Raw genomic sequence first — 15016 nt, 5'->3', positions numbered from 1 at the left:
GAGAGTTAACTGTTTTCTATATTTTTGTAGATTAGTGTTTCGGGATAATGTCACATATTTCATTGTTTAGTTTTGGATACTGAGATTCTGCAGCAAAGAGAGACCGCGTGGTCTGCCCCCCCTCCAACAAACCAATTGCAATGAATTGTGTGCTTCCCTCAATGAAAAAGAAATGCCCTGTTTTCTCCACAACACTATTGGTGGGGCAGATGGAAGTCTCACTGGACACACAATCTGGAAAGAATAATTTTACTCTCGGTTATGTCTGGTTTTTTTTAATGCCACTCCAGAAAACCAGCAGCCATTTTCACATCTTTTCCCCCTATGCAGAGAAGATGGCTGGGGGCATCTTATTCAAGGGATGATAAAACTGAACCTCTTTTTCCAATTCACGTGAAACTTTGGGAGTCTTTAGAAGAGAGAATGGACAGTATTTTGATACTATTTAGTGAGAAACATCTGCTCAGGAAAATCTGCCAATCCCCCCCATGAATATCAATGGATATCCAATCTGATCTTAATGAAAATGGAAAAGGCACACGAGAAGACTTCATGATACAACAACATTTTTGAGAATTCTTAAACCAATACACCTTTCCCTTCTTAAATTATGAAACAGAATTAAAATGGGATTTTTTTTGTGAGCATGTCTAGCTATCATGAAGTGCGTTATACACCTTGTCTATCTTTTTCTTTCACCTCTCCTGCCTCATAGCTGACAGCTTTATGGATGACTGGCACAGTGATTATATATATAAAATCAGTATGTATAATTAAAATGCAACATTAAAATCTGTTTAAAATTGCAGAACCCATAGCAGCAGCATACATGATGGCTTACTTAAAACAGCACCCCCCCTCAAATGCTTGTTGAAATTGCAATGTCTTTACTTGTTTCCAGAATTTAAGGAAGAAAGCTGCTGAAGTTCTCATAGAATCATAGAATGTTAGAGCTGGAAGGTACCTTGCAGGTCATCTAGTCCAACCCTCTGCACACTGCAGGAGCATAGCCCAAAGACAGCCCTAGAACATATCCGAAAGGTGGTCGTCCAGCCTCCGCTTGAAAATGTCCAGTGAAGGAGCATCAACCACATCCCGAGGCAGTCTGTTCCACTGCTCAACCACTCTTACAGTTAGGAAGTTTCTCCTGATATTTAGCCGGTATCGACTCCCTTGTAATTTCCACCCATTAGTCTTGCAATCCGGAGCAAAAGAGAATAGATCTGCTCCATCTTCTACATGACAGCCCTTCAAATACTTGAAGACTGCAATTATGTCCCCTCTAAGCCTTCTCTTTCCCAGGTTAAACATACCCAACTCTTTCAGCCTTTCCTCATAAGACTTGGATTTCAACCCTCTCACCATCCTGGTTGCCCTCTTCTGGACACGCTCGAGCTTGTCAACATCCTTCCTAAAATGTGGTGCCCAAAACTGGACATAGTACTCCAGGTGAGGCCTGACCATAGCAAAATAGAGCTGAACTGCCACCTCCCATGATCTGGACACATTGCTTCTGTTAATGCATCCTAAGATTGCATGAGCTTTCTTCACAGCCACATTGCACTGCAGGCTCATGTTTAGCTTGTGATCAACCAGACAACCTAGATCGCTTTCACATGTGCTGCTGTCAAGCCGAGTCCCTCCCATTCTATATCTGTGCCATTGATTTTTTGTACCTAAGTGTAGGACTTTGCACTTATCTCTATTGAAATTCATTTTATTTGTCTCAGCCCACTGTTCCAGCCTATTCAGATAATTCTGAATCCTGACTCTGTCTTCTTCAGAATTAGCAATCCCACCAAGCTTCGTATCATCTGCAAATTTGATAAGCATCGCCTCTATGTCTTCCTCCAGATTATTTATAAAAAACATTGAACAACACCAGGCCGAGGACCGAGCCCAGCGGCACTCCACTCGAGACTTCCCTCCATGTAGACGCAGAGCCATTTACGAACACTCGTTGGGTACAATTTTTCAGCCAACCATGAATCCATCCAACAGTTGCACCATCCAGCCCACATTTAACCAGCTTATCCTCAAGGATATCATGAGAAACTTTGTCAAATTCTTTACTGAAATCTAGATATACTATGTCTCAGCATTGCCAGAGTCAACCATTTTAATAACTCTGTCAAAAAAGGAGATAAGGTTGGTCCCTTTGAAAGGACAATATTGCTCAGCAAGCCTCCCTATTCTTCCTGTCAATTCAGCCACAAACAGAGAAGGATCATAGAACAGTCACATCTAAAGGTGAGGAGAAAATACTTCCTCATATTGGGACCAGTTTTATAGGATCTAGGGATTGGTGCATTCCAGGCTTGATTTAGATATTGCATTTGACATGTATAATGCAATCCTAAACAGCGTTATACCCTTCTAAGCCCATTGATAAACCCATTCTAAGTCCAGTGCACTGATAGAGCCCTAAACTATCCTCAACTCTCTGGCCTTTGCTAATTAGGTGTATGGACTTATACTCTTTGAAGATTTGGTAGAATAAGGTTTGGTCAGTAACCCAACCTTTTTATTCTTTTCAGATTTTGATTTTCTGAGTTTCAGGAGGGATGAAGGGAAGGCTGCTGTAATTTATAGGAACATTTCTGAGGATTTTTATCATGTTCTTATTATCTAATTTTCAGAAGGTTTTTTATGTTTCTGGTTTTAAAGTGTTGTAATTATCTCCTAGCTTTAATTATTGGCCCACTTAAAACATGAATAGCAGGAGATTTACTTGACACTCTGCTACAATGTAAGATCAGCACATTATATTTTCATTATAGCTAATTGCACAGGTGTAAATAAAGGGGAGGGGTAACAAGGATCAGCAAATATGACTGCATACATTAACATTAGGTTTCTCAGTTTCCCACATACTCACTTTTCTCCAGCTATTTCTTTCCATCACAATGTCTCACCATTAAGCATTTTCTTTGTGCAATCCTAAGCACCCTTCTAAAACCATCAATAAGCCCATTGTAAGCCCATTGCACTGATAAAGCCCTAAACCATCCTCAACTCTTCAGACTGGTATTGTATCCCAGAATCTTTGTAAACAGTTGATGTGAAACCCTGTTTTCATATTCTTCAAATGATGTACATCAGAATAACCTAGGTTCAAATCCCTGTTTGACATGAAACTTACCAATAAACCCTCCCCCCCTCCCTCCCTCCCTCCCTCCCTCCCTTCCTTCCTTCCTTCCTTTCTCATTCATTTATTTTTATTATTATCTAAAGCATTTCTATGCTGCCTTTTTACCCTACTCAGGGTCCCCAAGGTGACAACCATTAAACTGTTTCAGACATTAACAAGCATTGGGCAATACAAATATATATAAAAGGTCTACAACAAATAAAACATATAAACAAATAAAGGTAAAGGTAAAGGTTCCCTTGCTCGAAAGCCAGTCGAATCACACATAAATGCACAAACAGGGAGGAGGGCTAATAAAAGTTAATGAGGGAATCCCAAACAAAACAAAACAACTTCACCACTGTGAAAGACAAAGAGGGAATAATAATAATAATAATAATAATAATAATAATAATAATAATGTGATGGGCAAGAGGCTGTCCTGCCCCTGAAGGGAAAAGCACCCACTCAGCTGAACCTATGTCTGACAAGAAATTAGGAAGCTTCTAAATAAGGTTTCCTGAGGATTGGAAGGTAGCTAATGTCACTCCCATCTTTAAAAAGGGTTCCAGAGGAGATCCGGGAAATTACAGGCCAGTCAGTCTGACGTCGATACCGGGTAAATTGGTGGAAACCATTATTAAGGAAAGAATTAGTAGGCACATAGATGAACAAAACCTATTGAGGCAGACTCAGCACGGTTTCTGTAAGGGAAGATCTTGTCTCACTAACCTGTTAGTGTTCTTTGAGGGGGTGAACAAACATGTGGACAAGGGGGATCCAATAGATATTATTTACCTTGACTTCCAGAAAGCTTTTGATAAAGTTCCTCATCAAAGGCTCCTAAGTAAGCTCAAAAATCATGGGATAGAAGGACAAGTCCTTTTATGGATCAAAAACTGGCTAGTTCATAGAAAACAGAGAGTGAGTGTAGGTGGGCAATTTTCTCAGTGGAGGGTGGTAAGCAGTGGGGTACCGCAGGGATCAGTACTTGGTCCACTGCTTTTTAACTTGTTCATTAATGATTTGGAGATGGGAGTAAGCAGTGAAGTGGCTAAATTTGCGGATGATACAAAGTTGTTCAGGGTGGTGAAAACCAGTGAGGATTGTGAGGCACTCCAAGGGGATCTGTCAAGGATGGGCGAGTGGGCGTCAACATGGCAAATGGGGTTCAATGTGGCCAAGTGCAAGGTGATGCACATTGGAGCCAAAAATCCTAACTATAAATACACGTTGATGGGGTCTGAACTGGCAGAGACTGATCAAGAGAGAGATCTTGGAGTTGTAGTAGATAACTCACTGAAAATGTCGAGACAGTGTGTGACTGCAATAAAGAAGGCCAATGCTATGCTGGGGATTATTAGGAAGGGTATTGAAAACAGATCAGCCAATATCATAATGCCCCTATATAAATCAATGGTGAGACCTCATTTGGAATACTGTGTGCAGTTCTGGTCACCACACCTTAAAAAGGATATTATAGCTTTGGAAAAAGTGCAGAAAAGGGCAACTCGAATGATAAAAGGGTTGGAACACTTTCCCTATGAGGAAAGGTTAAGGTGCTTAGGGCTCTTTAGCTTGGAGAAACAACGACTGAGGGGTGACATGATTGAGGTTTATAAGATTATGCATGGGAAAGAGCAAGTAGAGAAAGAGGTACTTTTCTCCCTTTCTCACAATACAAGAACTCGTGGGCACTCCATGAAATTGCTGAGTGGTCGTGTTAGAATGGATAAAAAGATGTACTTCTTCACCCAAAGAGTGATTAACACTTGGAATTCACTGCCACAGGAAGTGGTGGCGGCTACAAGCATGGACGGCTTCAAAAGGAAATTAGATAAGCATATGGAGCAGAGGTCCATCAGTGGCTATTAGCCACAAGGTATAGATAGGGGCTCTGGGGCAAGTGATGCTCTGTCATCTTGGTGCATGGGGGGGCCAACAGTGGGAGGGCTTCTAATGTCCTGGCCCCACTGGTGGACCTCCTGATGGCACTGGTATTTCTGGCCACTGTGTGATACAGAGTGTTGGACTGGATGGGCCTTTGGCCTGATCCAACATTGGCATCTCTTATGTTCTTATGTTCTGTTCTTAAGGTCACTAAAGATCATGCTCTCACTTTCCCCTACACTACTACACGGGTTCTAGGAATTGTAGCCAACACATAATAAAACAATTTGTGAAGCCCCTGCTGAAGTAATCTTATATCTTTTTGTAGGATTCACTGTGTCCATTAAGACATTGCTCCCCCATATATATTTACCACACATGTTGCCATTATATTCTTTTTTCTCAGGGATGCCGTGTTAAGGAATGAGATTGATATTTTGCTTTATGAACTATATTTGCTGCTACACACACTATGGACTATGCACACACACACACACATAGGCGCAGAAAGCTGTACACATCACCTGTTGTGATACTACACATAGAAGGTGCATGCATAAGCCTTAACACGTGAATGAGGTTTCAGCTGCACAGCTACCAGCCTGGTGGGGAAGCACACATCTCCATTATTGTCAGCAAAACAACAACTTGAGAAGAAGTAGTCCCCATTGCTGAATTGTTTACAGTCACGCACTCCACATCTCTGCTTTATTTCTACATTGGCATTTCCTGCCAGATGGACCTTTGATGACCAGAGGAATGGCCAAGCTTCATCTGCACTTCAAGGGAGCACCCTGATGCCATGTTTTCACACTTGCCCAGATGCCATCATTTGAGTTAGGTCTTAGGTTACAATATTGTCCAACCCTCTAGGTAGCCACCCCTCACTACATGCAACCAATAAGATTGTTTATGGGATGGATTAATAGGTAGGTGTGTCACGAGGTTGGCACAGTCGCCACCCACCCAAAAGACCACCTATAAAAGGTAAGGACCATTCACCTGGCCCTTCCTAGCTAGCATCCCCCGCAACAACCCCTGTCTGCTTTTTACTCCCCTTGAGTCCCACTTGCTATACCCAAACCCTTGCCTCTACTTTGATCTCTTGATCTGCAGTCAAGAAACCCACACGTGCTGGCTGGTTCTAGTTGTGTGTTAAACTCCCTAGAATTCTATTTCTTCCCATCCATTCTTCATTGGAACGAACAAACTTCAGGACAGATAAGTATCACCTCTCATCACCCCACCTGCTAATGCAAACGTACTTATTTTAATACTGTATTTCTAAGGAGTTTGATTGAATGTGTGAGCGCATCAGTATTGTTTGTATGTGATTTATATTCTTTAAGTAAAAGTCAGTTATTTTAACAACACCAGCCTCAACTCCTTCTCTGGTAATCTTTGGTGGGAACAGGACCTTGGTATAGTTGGCAAGCACCCAGTATAAAATTTGCCAATTGCTGTAGATAAAGCAATTCGGCTAACAGCCGGGGGCAGATAATTCCACGAGATAATGTGACAGAACACACACACACATGTACACATGCATACAGAGATTTCACTTACTGTGTAATAATCATACCAGCGGGCATCAGGAAAATATGCGTCCAACTCTGTCTGACCCTGAAATTTGAATATATGCACATATGTTATAGAAAAAAGTGATTCTAAGTTTTTAAAAAGTCCACATAGATTAATGTATTGATATTTTTACCTCTTGCAGTACAGGACTAATGAGCAAAGCAGGCCCCCAGAGAAACTGTTTATCTACATTCCATGTTTCGGGATCGTTTGTAAACCTAGCAGCAAAATAATGCATTACTATTGTGTAATAATATTATTCCATGAACATTCTCTGAGAATATTATTCCGCATTTAACAACAAATAAAATGGGCATATGCTAAAAAATCGACAGACAGACAGATAGATGATAGATCAATAGATATTCTGTTTCAAATGAATGACAGTATGTTTAAGACTTACTCATTTAGTAAAGGGCGGGAAACAGTGCTACCATGAGCATGGGCTTCATACATCAAGGTATAGAGATAGGGGAGCAAAGTATATCTGGTATTGAGCACATTCCTGGACATTTCTTCAAATGCCTTATCAAAAGATACAGGATCTTGGATCTATAAAAAAAGAAAAGAAAAAGAAGCGACGAATTGAAATAATTTTTAGACTTACAGAAATTCCCCAGGCTACTAATAAATATTGCTATTAGACCTCCTTACACATTCATATAGATTTGCTGGGACATCATTTCTGCATGGAAATGAAGATAGGCTTTCTCTAGTTAGCTGAATTCTTTTAGTTCTAATTTCTATTAAACTGATATGAAGATATTCAAATTACATGGACAGTGGTTTCTGTCACTAAAGAGATTCTCAACACCTGTCGACACAGGGCTGGTTCACTCCATGCTTGGATGAGGGACAGAACTCGATTACAGTGATTTGATCTGAATATATGAACTGATTTGTATTGGAAAGCGGTGAATACGTGGGGATAATCTGTGGTGTTAGATCTGTTGTGGCTCATTCACACATGCAAGTAAATGACTCCAACAGAATCATTGACCATACATGTGTGAACCAACCCACAGATTTTACTGCAATAGCAGCAAATCATCTTTCATATGATTTCTTTCAGTACCCTCATCTACTCATTTGTCTTGAATTTATATGCCTATCTCCACAGGAAGTATCTGGAATGTGTGGGCTTTCTAAGTGCATGTGAAAGACTTTGGCCAAAAGGAATCATCTTCAGGATGTAAAGCAAAACAGGAAATAAAGAGTGTATTGTGCTTTCTCAATGGGAGCCTTCATCTTTGAGATGGGTTGGCAAATCTCAAAACCAAGGCTGGTAACAGATGTTGAGGTCCCTGTGTAGAACAGGTTAGGGTTCCTCTGCCCAGTGCCACCATCAACAAGTCCCCCCAATTATGCAACCCTTCCCAGTTACTGATCCACATGCCTGTAAATCCTCCCCTCACCCCTTTGTGAGCCCTCTCATTATTTGCATCCACAGATGCACGCACTTTTACCTGATGCTGCTGGGCAATGAACATGGCTGGGAGCATAAACAGCAGACTGTTTCCAAGCAAGTGGGTGGGGGAAGGACAGTTGGGTGGGCGGCAGGAGAGGCACATGGGCAGGTGGATCATTGGCAAAGGGACCTACCATGTCCCTGGGCCCTGGTGGCTGCCCCACCTCAGGATATACTGAAGCCAGCTCCACTCAAAACAGAGATGCAGGCACCTTCCTGAGAACCTCCGTGTTTACCCCAGTAGGGAAAATGGCAGATCTATGGAGCCATTTTAGGCTAGGAAACTCTTGGGAGTTTCAAAGACAGAAATACCATCATCTGCTCTGGTTTGACCTACAGAATGAAGAAAGGAACAGGAGTGGGAGAGATTTGGAGGGTGGACTATGGAATCTGTGCCACATTAGCTTCCTTTTCCTGCAGGGCAGCACGCAGGACTTTAAAAGGGGAAAAGGCACACTAATGAGTGATGTCAGGCAGCCCTTTCAATCTTTATTAAAGGGTCTGAACAATACTGTGGCAAATTGGGTAAGACTGGAAGCAACGTGATAACCCTGAATCTGCATTTTTAAAGGCTTTAAAAGGCCTACTGAAAGGTGTGCTGCTGCAAGATAAAGTACTGAGTGTATATGTGTGTTTTAGAAGGAAACTGTAATCCTTTAGAAATATGCCATATAAATACATCTCATTTTGCTGCTCCTTAAGCTTCAGTAAGAATATAAGTGCTATTTTTTATTTATTTCCCCATTTGCTGGATTAACCCATTTTCTACAATATGTTTCTAGTCTTGCACTCCTTTATTCCTTAGGGAATTGCCCTTCCTTTTTCAAGGAACACAGTAGCTGATAAATGCTGATCCTAAACTTTTGCATACATTGAGGAACGGCATTTTGTAATTGTGAGTAAGTAAGGGTTAATGTGCCAAATGTAATTCTTTATATCTACAAATGAAAGTTAGTGCTCAAGCCTAGATACAGTTTCCCTTGCTCTGTACCAGAAATACTGCAGAATACTTTGAGAGTGTTAAAGGACTACAAAGCAGTATAAAGCTTCCTCTTTTCCTCCAGATTTCAACAATGACATCAATAAGCTTGGAATTTCTACCACAAACAAGATGAGAGAGAGGCATGGCTCAGTGGTAGAGTATCTGCTCGGTATGCAGAAGGTCCCAGGTTCAAGCCCTGGCATCTCCAGGTAAAGGAGCTGGCAATAGCTGATGCAAAAGAATTCTGCTTGAGACCCTGAAGAGCCACTGCCAATCTGAGTAGAAAACACTGACTTTCATGGACTAGTGGTTTGATTCAGTGGAAGACAGCTTGATGTGCTCAATAGATTTCTTGATGTCTGGATATAGGAGATAACAGAACTAAGAGAAAGGCAGGAGCAATGTGACTAACTAGAGCAAATGACATTACATGAACCTTGATGTCATTGGCGAGAGACAAGGTATGGTTTAAAAAGACTGGTGGTTAAACACGGGCTGAATAGAAGAGATATGTCCTAAGAAGGCATTTGAAGGAAAAGGATGAGTTTGGCCCTCCGGATGACCAAATGTTTCCCATTTATTCCTCATTTTATATTTTCATTTATATTTCTTTTAATTACATGTTTTATATTTTTGGCAACCATTTTGGATCTCCACAGTTGGCTGAAATTTTTGCAGATTTCTTTGTACTATATATGCATGTACATTGTTTGAAAACAAATTACACAACCTTTATATGTATCATTTAGACATCATCTACCTAGGAACTATTTGGTTTAGTCCTAGGGATGCCAACTCCAGGTCAGGAAATTTGTGTTGCAAGTTCTGTTCCACAGTTAGCCCATACAGTACACAAAGAAAGAGGTTATCTAAGCTTTATGGATGGCCTTGGGCCACTCACTCTTCCTCAGCTTAACCTACCTCAAAAGTTATCTTCACTAAAATGGAGGAAGAGAGAGCACAGTTATAAATTGCTTGGGTTCCCATTGGAGAGAAAATGGATGAAGAATTCCAAATAACCCCTGATTGTACCAAGCAAGTATTTTGTGAGGGGGCTCCAAGTTTAGGAGTCAGTAAAATAAAATGCCAGGAGCTGTTTAAGATTAAAGTTGCAATCCTAAAAATACTTTCAAGGAGGAAACCTGATTGAATAAAATGGGATTTATTTCCAAATGACCTTCAGAATATTGTTCCTTAAAACCCCTTAAAATGTGGCAGAATTGGAAGAGCAACATTTAAAGCTTTTGAAGAGATATATCAGAAAGCTGAGGCAAGACCAATAAGAACTTTTAGAAAACAGAATTGTACCCTCTACCTCCCTTTTAATTCTACACAGGGCTTTTTTTGTAGAAAAAGCCCAGCAGGAACTCATTAGCATAATAGGCCACACCCTGACACCACAGCTCATTAACATATTAGGTCGCAGCCCCCTGTTGCCAGAAGTGTGGTCATCCAGCCACACCCACCTTTTGCTTCTTATTCTGTTTACCTTGTTTGTCGACAAAACCCAGGGCCCTTTTTTGTAGCAGGGACTCCTTTGCATGTTAGGCCACACACGCCTATTGTAGCCAATCCTAATGAGTTTCTGCTGTTGGGTGTGGCCTATTATGCTAAAGAGTTCCTGCTGGGTGTGGCCAACTCAGGAGCCAGCCGGAACTCCGTTCCTGTGCGTTCCTGCCCAAAAATAGCCCTGATTGCACAGCATGACCTCCATGGTGAAAGCCATCCTCTGTTGTGGATCACATGCCTCTGATGCTAGATGCTTGACACTCATACAAGCCCAGTGTCTTGCAAAGACAGAAAGTGCTCAGTGACATTGAAATGTGCTCTACAACACAGAACCACCTCTGCAAGGAGAACAATGCTGTGCACCTCAAAGGAAAGTATAAGATCTGAGCCAAGGTGTTTGGGATGCATATAAAAGGAACAGAAAAACAATGTAGTAATTTAAGGAGGTAAAAAGGCTGAAATGTGTCAGTGGAAGGCCCAGCAGGAGATTTCAACAGTCAAGGAAAGGGATGACCAGACCATATGTAAGAAGTAGGTTTTAAGTAAAAAGAAGCAATTGGATAATCTGTGGCCAGCCTACCTGACTTCCTAAACCATTGTGATTCCTGGAATAAGGATAAAAGGCTCCCAGTTGCATCCAGCGGCTACACATTTCATAGGTTGTATGTTCATTGAAGCCACAAATATCTGCTCCGACCTGAACATATTACAAATAACAATGTTTTATTGTTATGTTTTCCAGGTATAAAATAACAATTTAAACGTTGGTGTGATAATTGAGACTTACATAGGACATTCCAAAGAGGCTGAACTCCAGTAGACCTGTAAGAAAATGTGCAAAACTTTTATGAAATGTTCTTCCCTTATAACCCTTTGTAGAGTATTTGTTTTGTGCCTTCCTCCATCCCTTTTGGGTAAGGAAAGAAACAGCTAGAGGTCAAGCCCATGTATTGTAGACATAAAATTCCACAGTCAGTCCATTCTAAGGGTTCCAGGTAGTAAATGTAAAAAACCCCAACCCTGCTTATTAATCTGGAGGGGTCGGAGAAGATAGGTAGACAAGACAACATTGATTTAGATGGATTAACCATCCATAAGGCAGCTTCATACTATTTGTTTATTTAATTTATTTAAAATATTTATATCCCACTTTTTCCTGGGGTTATGGGATTCAAAGTTGTTCCAAGTAACCAATAGGCAAGACATTACCTGAGAGTTTTACGGAAAATCTCTGCAATACCAGAATTGCATTTTTTTTGTCACTAGATTGTTTCATTCCCAAAAATATTTGGGGAGGACCACTGCTAAGCAAAAGGAGAAATTCTTTACCTGCAGAAGGCCCCAGATTAAATTCCAAGTATCTGCTTCTAAAAGTATCTTGGACAAGCTATCCCTAAAAGCTTGCAAAGTTTTGAAATACATGACAGGATATTCTGAAATCAAACCAGGCATTCCAGGTACACAAACAGAAAAATTCTGCATGTCCTGAAAAGTACATATACAGTTACTAAAGGGAAAATATAATGTGAAAAATGACCTTATGGCATTTCACACACTATTCACATACTCTGATCAATGCAAAGAAGTCAAATGCAAAGATTGTGGGGTGCAACATAAGTATGCCCACAAGAAATGAATTAAATATATTTTTTTTTACTACCAAGCTCATTTGCCTGGGTAAATCGGTGCTTATATTAACACTAGGAATAAGGCCCATTGTGGAAATAAATACAACGAGATCTAGAAAGAGGCTCTGGGAGAGTGCCCCGGCCTTGGGCACTCAGCGTCAATTTGCTGTGGCGACCTCAGCAGGGTATGACACCAAGTCTACCATTTTTTCCAGAGGAACTGATCTCTCCTACCTGAAGAACAGTTGTAATTTTGAGTGATCTCCAGCCCTAACCGGGTGATTGGCAACAATGGTTACCCATGACGGAATGTCTGGTTTGGAGGGTGGAGTCTATGACATTGTACCTGTCTGAGGTCGCACCACTCCTGGAACCTCACCCTCTCCAGGCTCCATCCCTCAAATCTCCAGGAATTTCCCACCTGGAGTTGGCAACCCTATCTCCTTCCTAGCCAATCATCAACCTACCTTTATTTCCCCCTCACTCTTCAGCTTTCCCCCCCCCTCACCTGCAGCCTCTACCGTGCTCTGATGCCCTGACTGCTACGCAGGGCTCTTTTTGTAGCAGGAACTCCTTTGCATATTAGGCCACACACCCCTAATGTAGGCAATCCTCCAAGAGCTTACAGAGTTCTTCTTACAGGAGCTACTGTAAGCTCTTAGAGATTGGCTACCTTAGGGGTGTGTAGCTTCATATGCAAATGAGTACCTGCTACAAAAAGAGCCCTGCTACGTCACATTGGCTGTCATACAGGGGCCATCTCAGCAGGATATAAGGACACAGAGTCCACCATTTTCTCCAGGGGAACTGATCTCTGCCATCTGGAAAGCAGTTGTAATTCTGAGTAATCTTCAGCCCTCATCTGGAGATTGGCAACAATGGTTTCTCCCAACAGGCACTAAGGGTACCTCAGAACACATTTTACCTCCGAACAGCAACAGCAAACTGTTTAGAATGTTAGAGGCAAAGGCCTCTAATGACCTCTGTGTTCTGAGGCAAAGGCCAATCAGGCCACATATGCAAATGACCTCTATGTTCTGACTGGGTGGTGGTGGGGAACAGCAAACTGTTTAGAATGTTGGAAGCGAGACTCAGGCAACACAGCCAGTGGATAGGGACAGCTTCTGAGTGACAGATCATGGAGCCAAAGGCTGTCGGTGACGTGTGGAATGTTCAGCAGCGTGCCACCACCAACAGAGAATTATTATATAGAGAGATGCTTATTAGATTACTGGTAGAAAATTCAAACTTTCTGGAATGCAGATGGATGACAGCAAAGATGTAACTAATATGTCATGGGAACTAACCATGAAAGGTCTACCATCAAGAAGAATTAGGTATGTTTGTGATCAGTGTGAGTGTTCTGTACTACTATTGGAGCAAGTATTTTTTTAAAAAATGTTTATTTTATTGAAATAAAATGTAAATTAGGAAAACAGATAGCTAAGAGCTTTCGATGCTACACATTTTGTTTATTCTAACCATAATAATAGCAATGAAAGTGACTTCATAATTTACTAAACCTCACCCAGTTTTAAGTACTCTTGATTAGTATGCTATTACACTTTAAAACCTCATATCTAATTGTTTGCATTGTTCATTATGTAGCTAGGTAACTTTTCAATGAATATCAGCTTTTATTTATGTGGGAAATTGCAAAACAAGTTAACTAATCTCTTGAGTAATATCTTCGGAATATCAACATTAAAGAAAGCTTGTTTCTTAAACAAATACAAGCAACAGTTTATTTACTTAAAATATTCCAACCCACTATAATTTCAACTTTGACTTACCAATTATAGAAGTGGCAAGATTGGACCACCTTGAGTAGTTATCCCCTAGCCAATGACCTGCCCATTTGCCACTAGATGGATATGTTGAGCGAGAGATGACAATTCCACGTTCTCCAGTGACACTGTGAAGAGCACTAAAATTGGAAATAAACTAGGTGTAAATTTAAATATACAGGAACATAAAAAACTTCTTAAGGCGTAAAGATTTTCTGCTATAACAAAAGGTTTAACACTCAGGATTAAAATTTGAGATTACCTAGACAGAATATGAATTTGCCCTGCTAGTAATGCTCAAATGTATTTTGTGACATGCACTGAAAATACTTTTCTGGCTCAGAATGTAAAACAAGCATTTGGACTGACCAGACTGTTTTATATTTACTTAGCCCAGGCCTTGACAAAATGGGCACTTTCACAAACACTAAATAACACACTTTCAATCCACTTTCAATGCACTTTCCAACTGGATTTAACTGTGTGAGATGGCAAAATCCACTTGCAAAGGGTTGCTGAAGTGGAATGAAGCTGCATTATTTAGCATGTGTGAAAGTGATGTATGTCTTTGGCTTTAGGAATCAGACTCTTCAGCCTTCAGGGTTTTGTATTTTAATGAATTTTCTAATAATTGTATTTTAATTATAATTTTCTAATTATAGCTAAGACAACATCTAATTCAAAACTCTCACTGTTTCTTGTCATTTTATTAAAGCAATGACAAAGGTATTGTATAAACAGGGCTATTTTTGTGCCGGAACGCACAGGAACACACCTCCAACGGCTGGCTTTCCCAGGCTCCCCGCAGTTGCGGGGGGCCCAGATAAGCCACGGGAAGGCAGTTTAAACTGCCTTACCTTCCAGGCTTGGGCCCTTCCTTCCTTCCTTCCTTCCTTCCTTCCTTCCTCTTCCTTCCTTCTTCCCCTTCCTTCTTCCCTTCCCTCCTTTCCCGCCTTTCCTTCTCTTCTTCTTCCCTCCTTTTTTCCTTCTCTTTTCCTTTCCCTCCTTCTTTCCTTCTCTTTTTCTTTCCCTCTTTCCTTC

The 15016-nt window shown here is 40.9% G+C and overlaps 1 protein-coding gene across 1 annotated transcript in view; it reads right to left on the bottom strand.

Moving 5' to 3' along the window:
- The window catches only part of SI (sucrase-isomaltase (alpha-glucosidase)), a 183921-nt gene that overhangs the window by 47829 nt on the left and 121076 nt on the right, over positions 1-15016 (bottom strand). The window contains exons 37-42 of the mRNA XM_015410796.1: positions 13982-14115; positions 11348-11382; positions 11141-11257; positions 7005-7153; positions 6735-6819; positions 6587-6643 (exon numbers count right to left, since the gene is read on the bottom strand). Coding sequence (XP_015266282.1) covers positions 6587-6643; positions 6735-6819; positions 7005-7153; positions 11141-11257; positions 11348-11382; positions 13982-14115 — 577 coding nt within the window. The remainder of the gene's footprint in view (positions 1-6586; positions 6644-6734; positions 6820-7004; positions 7154-11140; positions 11258-11347; positions 11383-13981; positions 14116-15016) is intronic.

The sequence above is a fragment of the Gekko japonicus genome, unplaced genomic scaffold, assembly GCF_001447785.1.
Source record: "Gekko japonicus isolate JY-2015 unplaced genomic scaffold, Gekko_japonicus_V1.1 scaffold267, whole genome shotgun sequence".
NCBI classification, from domain to species: Eukaryota; Metazoa; Chordata; class Lepidosauria; order Squamata; family Gekkonidae; genus Gekko; species Gekko japonicus.
The sequence above is the reverse complement of the archived record's forward strand: the minus strand, read 5'-3'. Positions and strand labels throughout refer to the sequence as shown.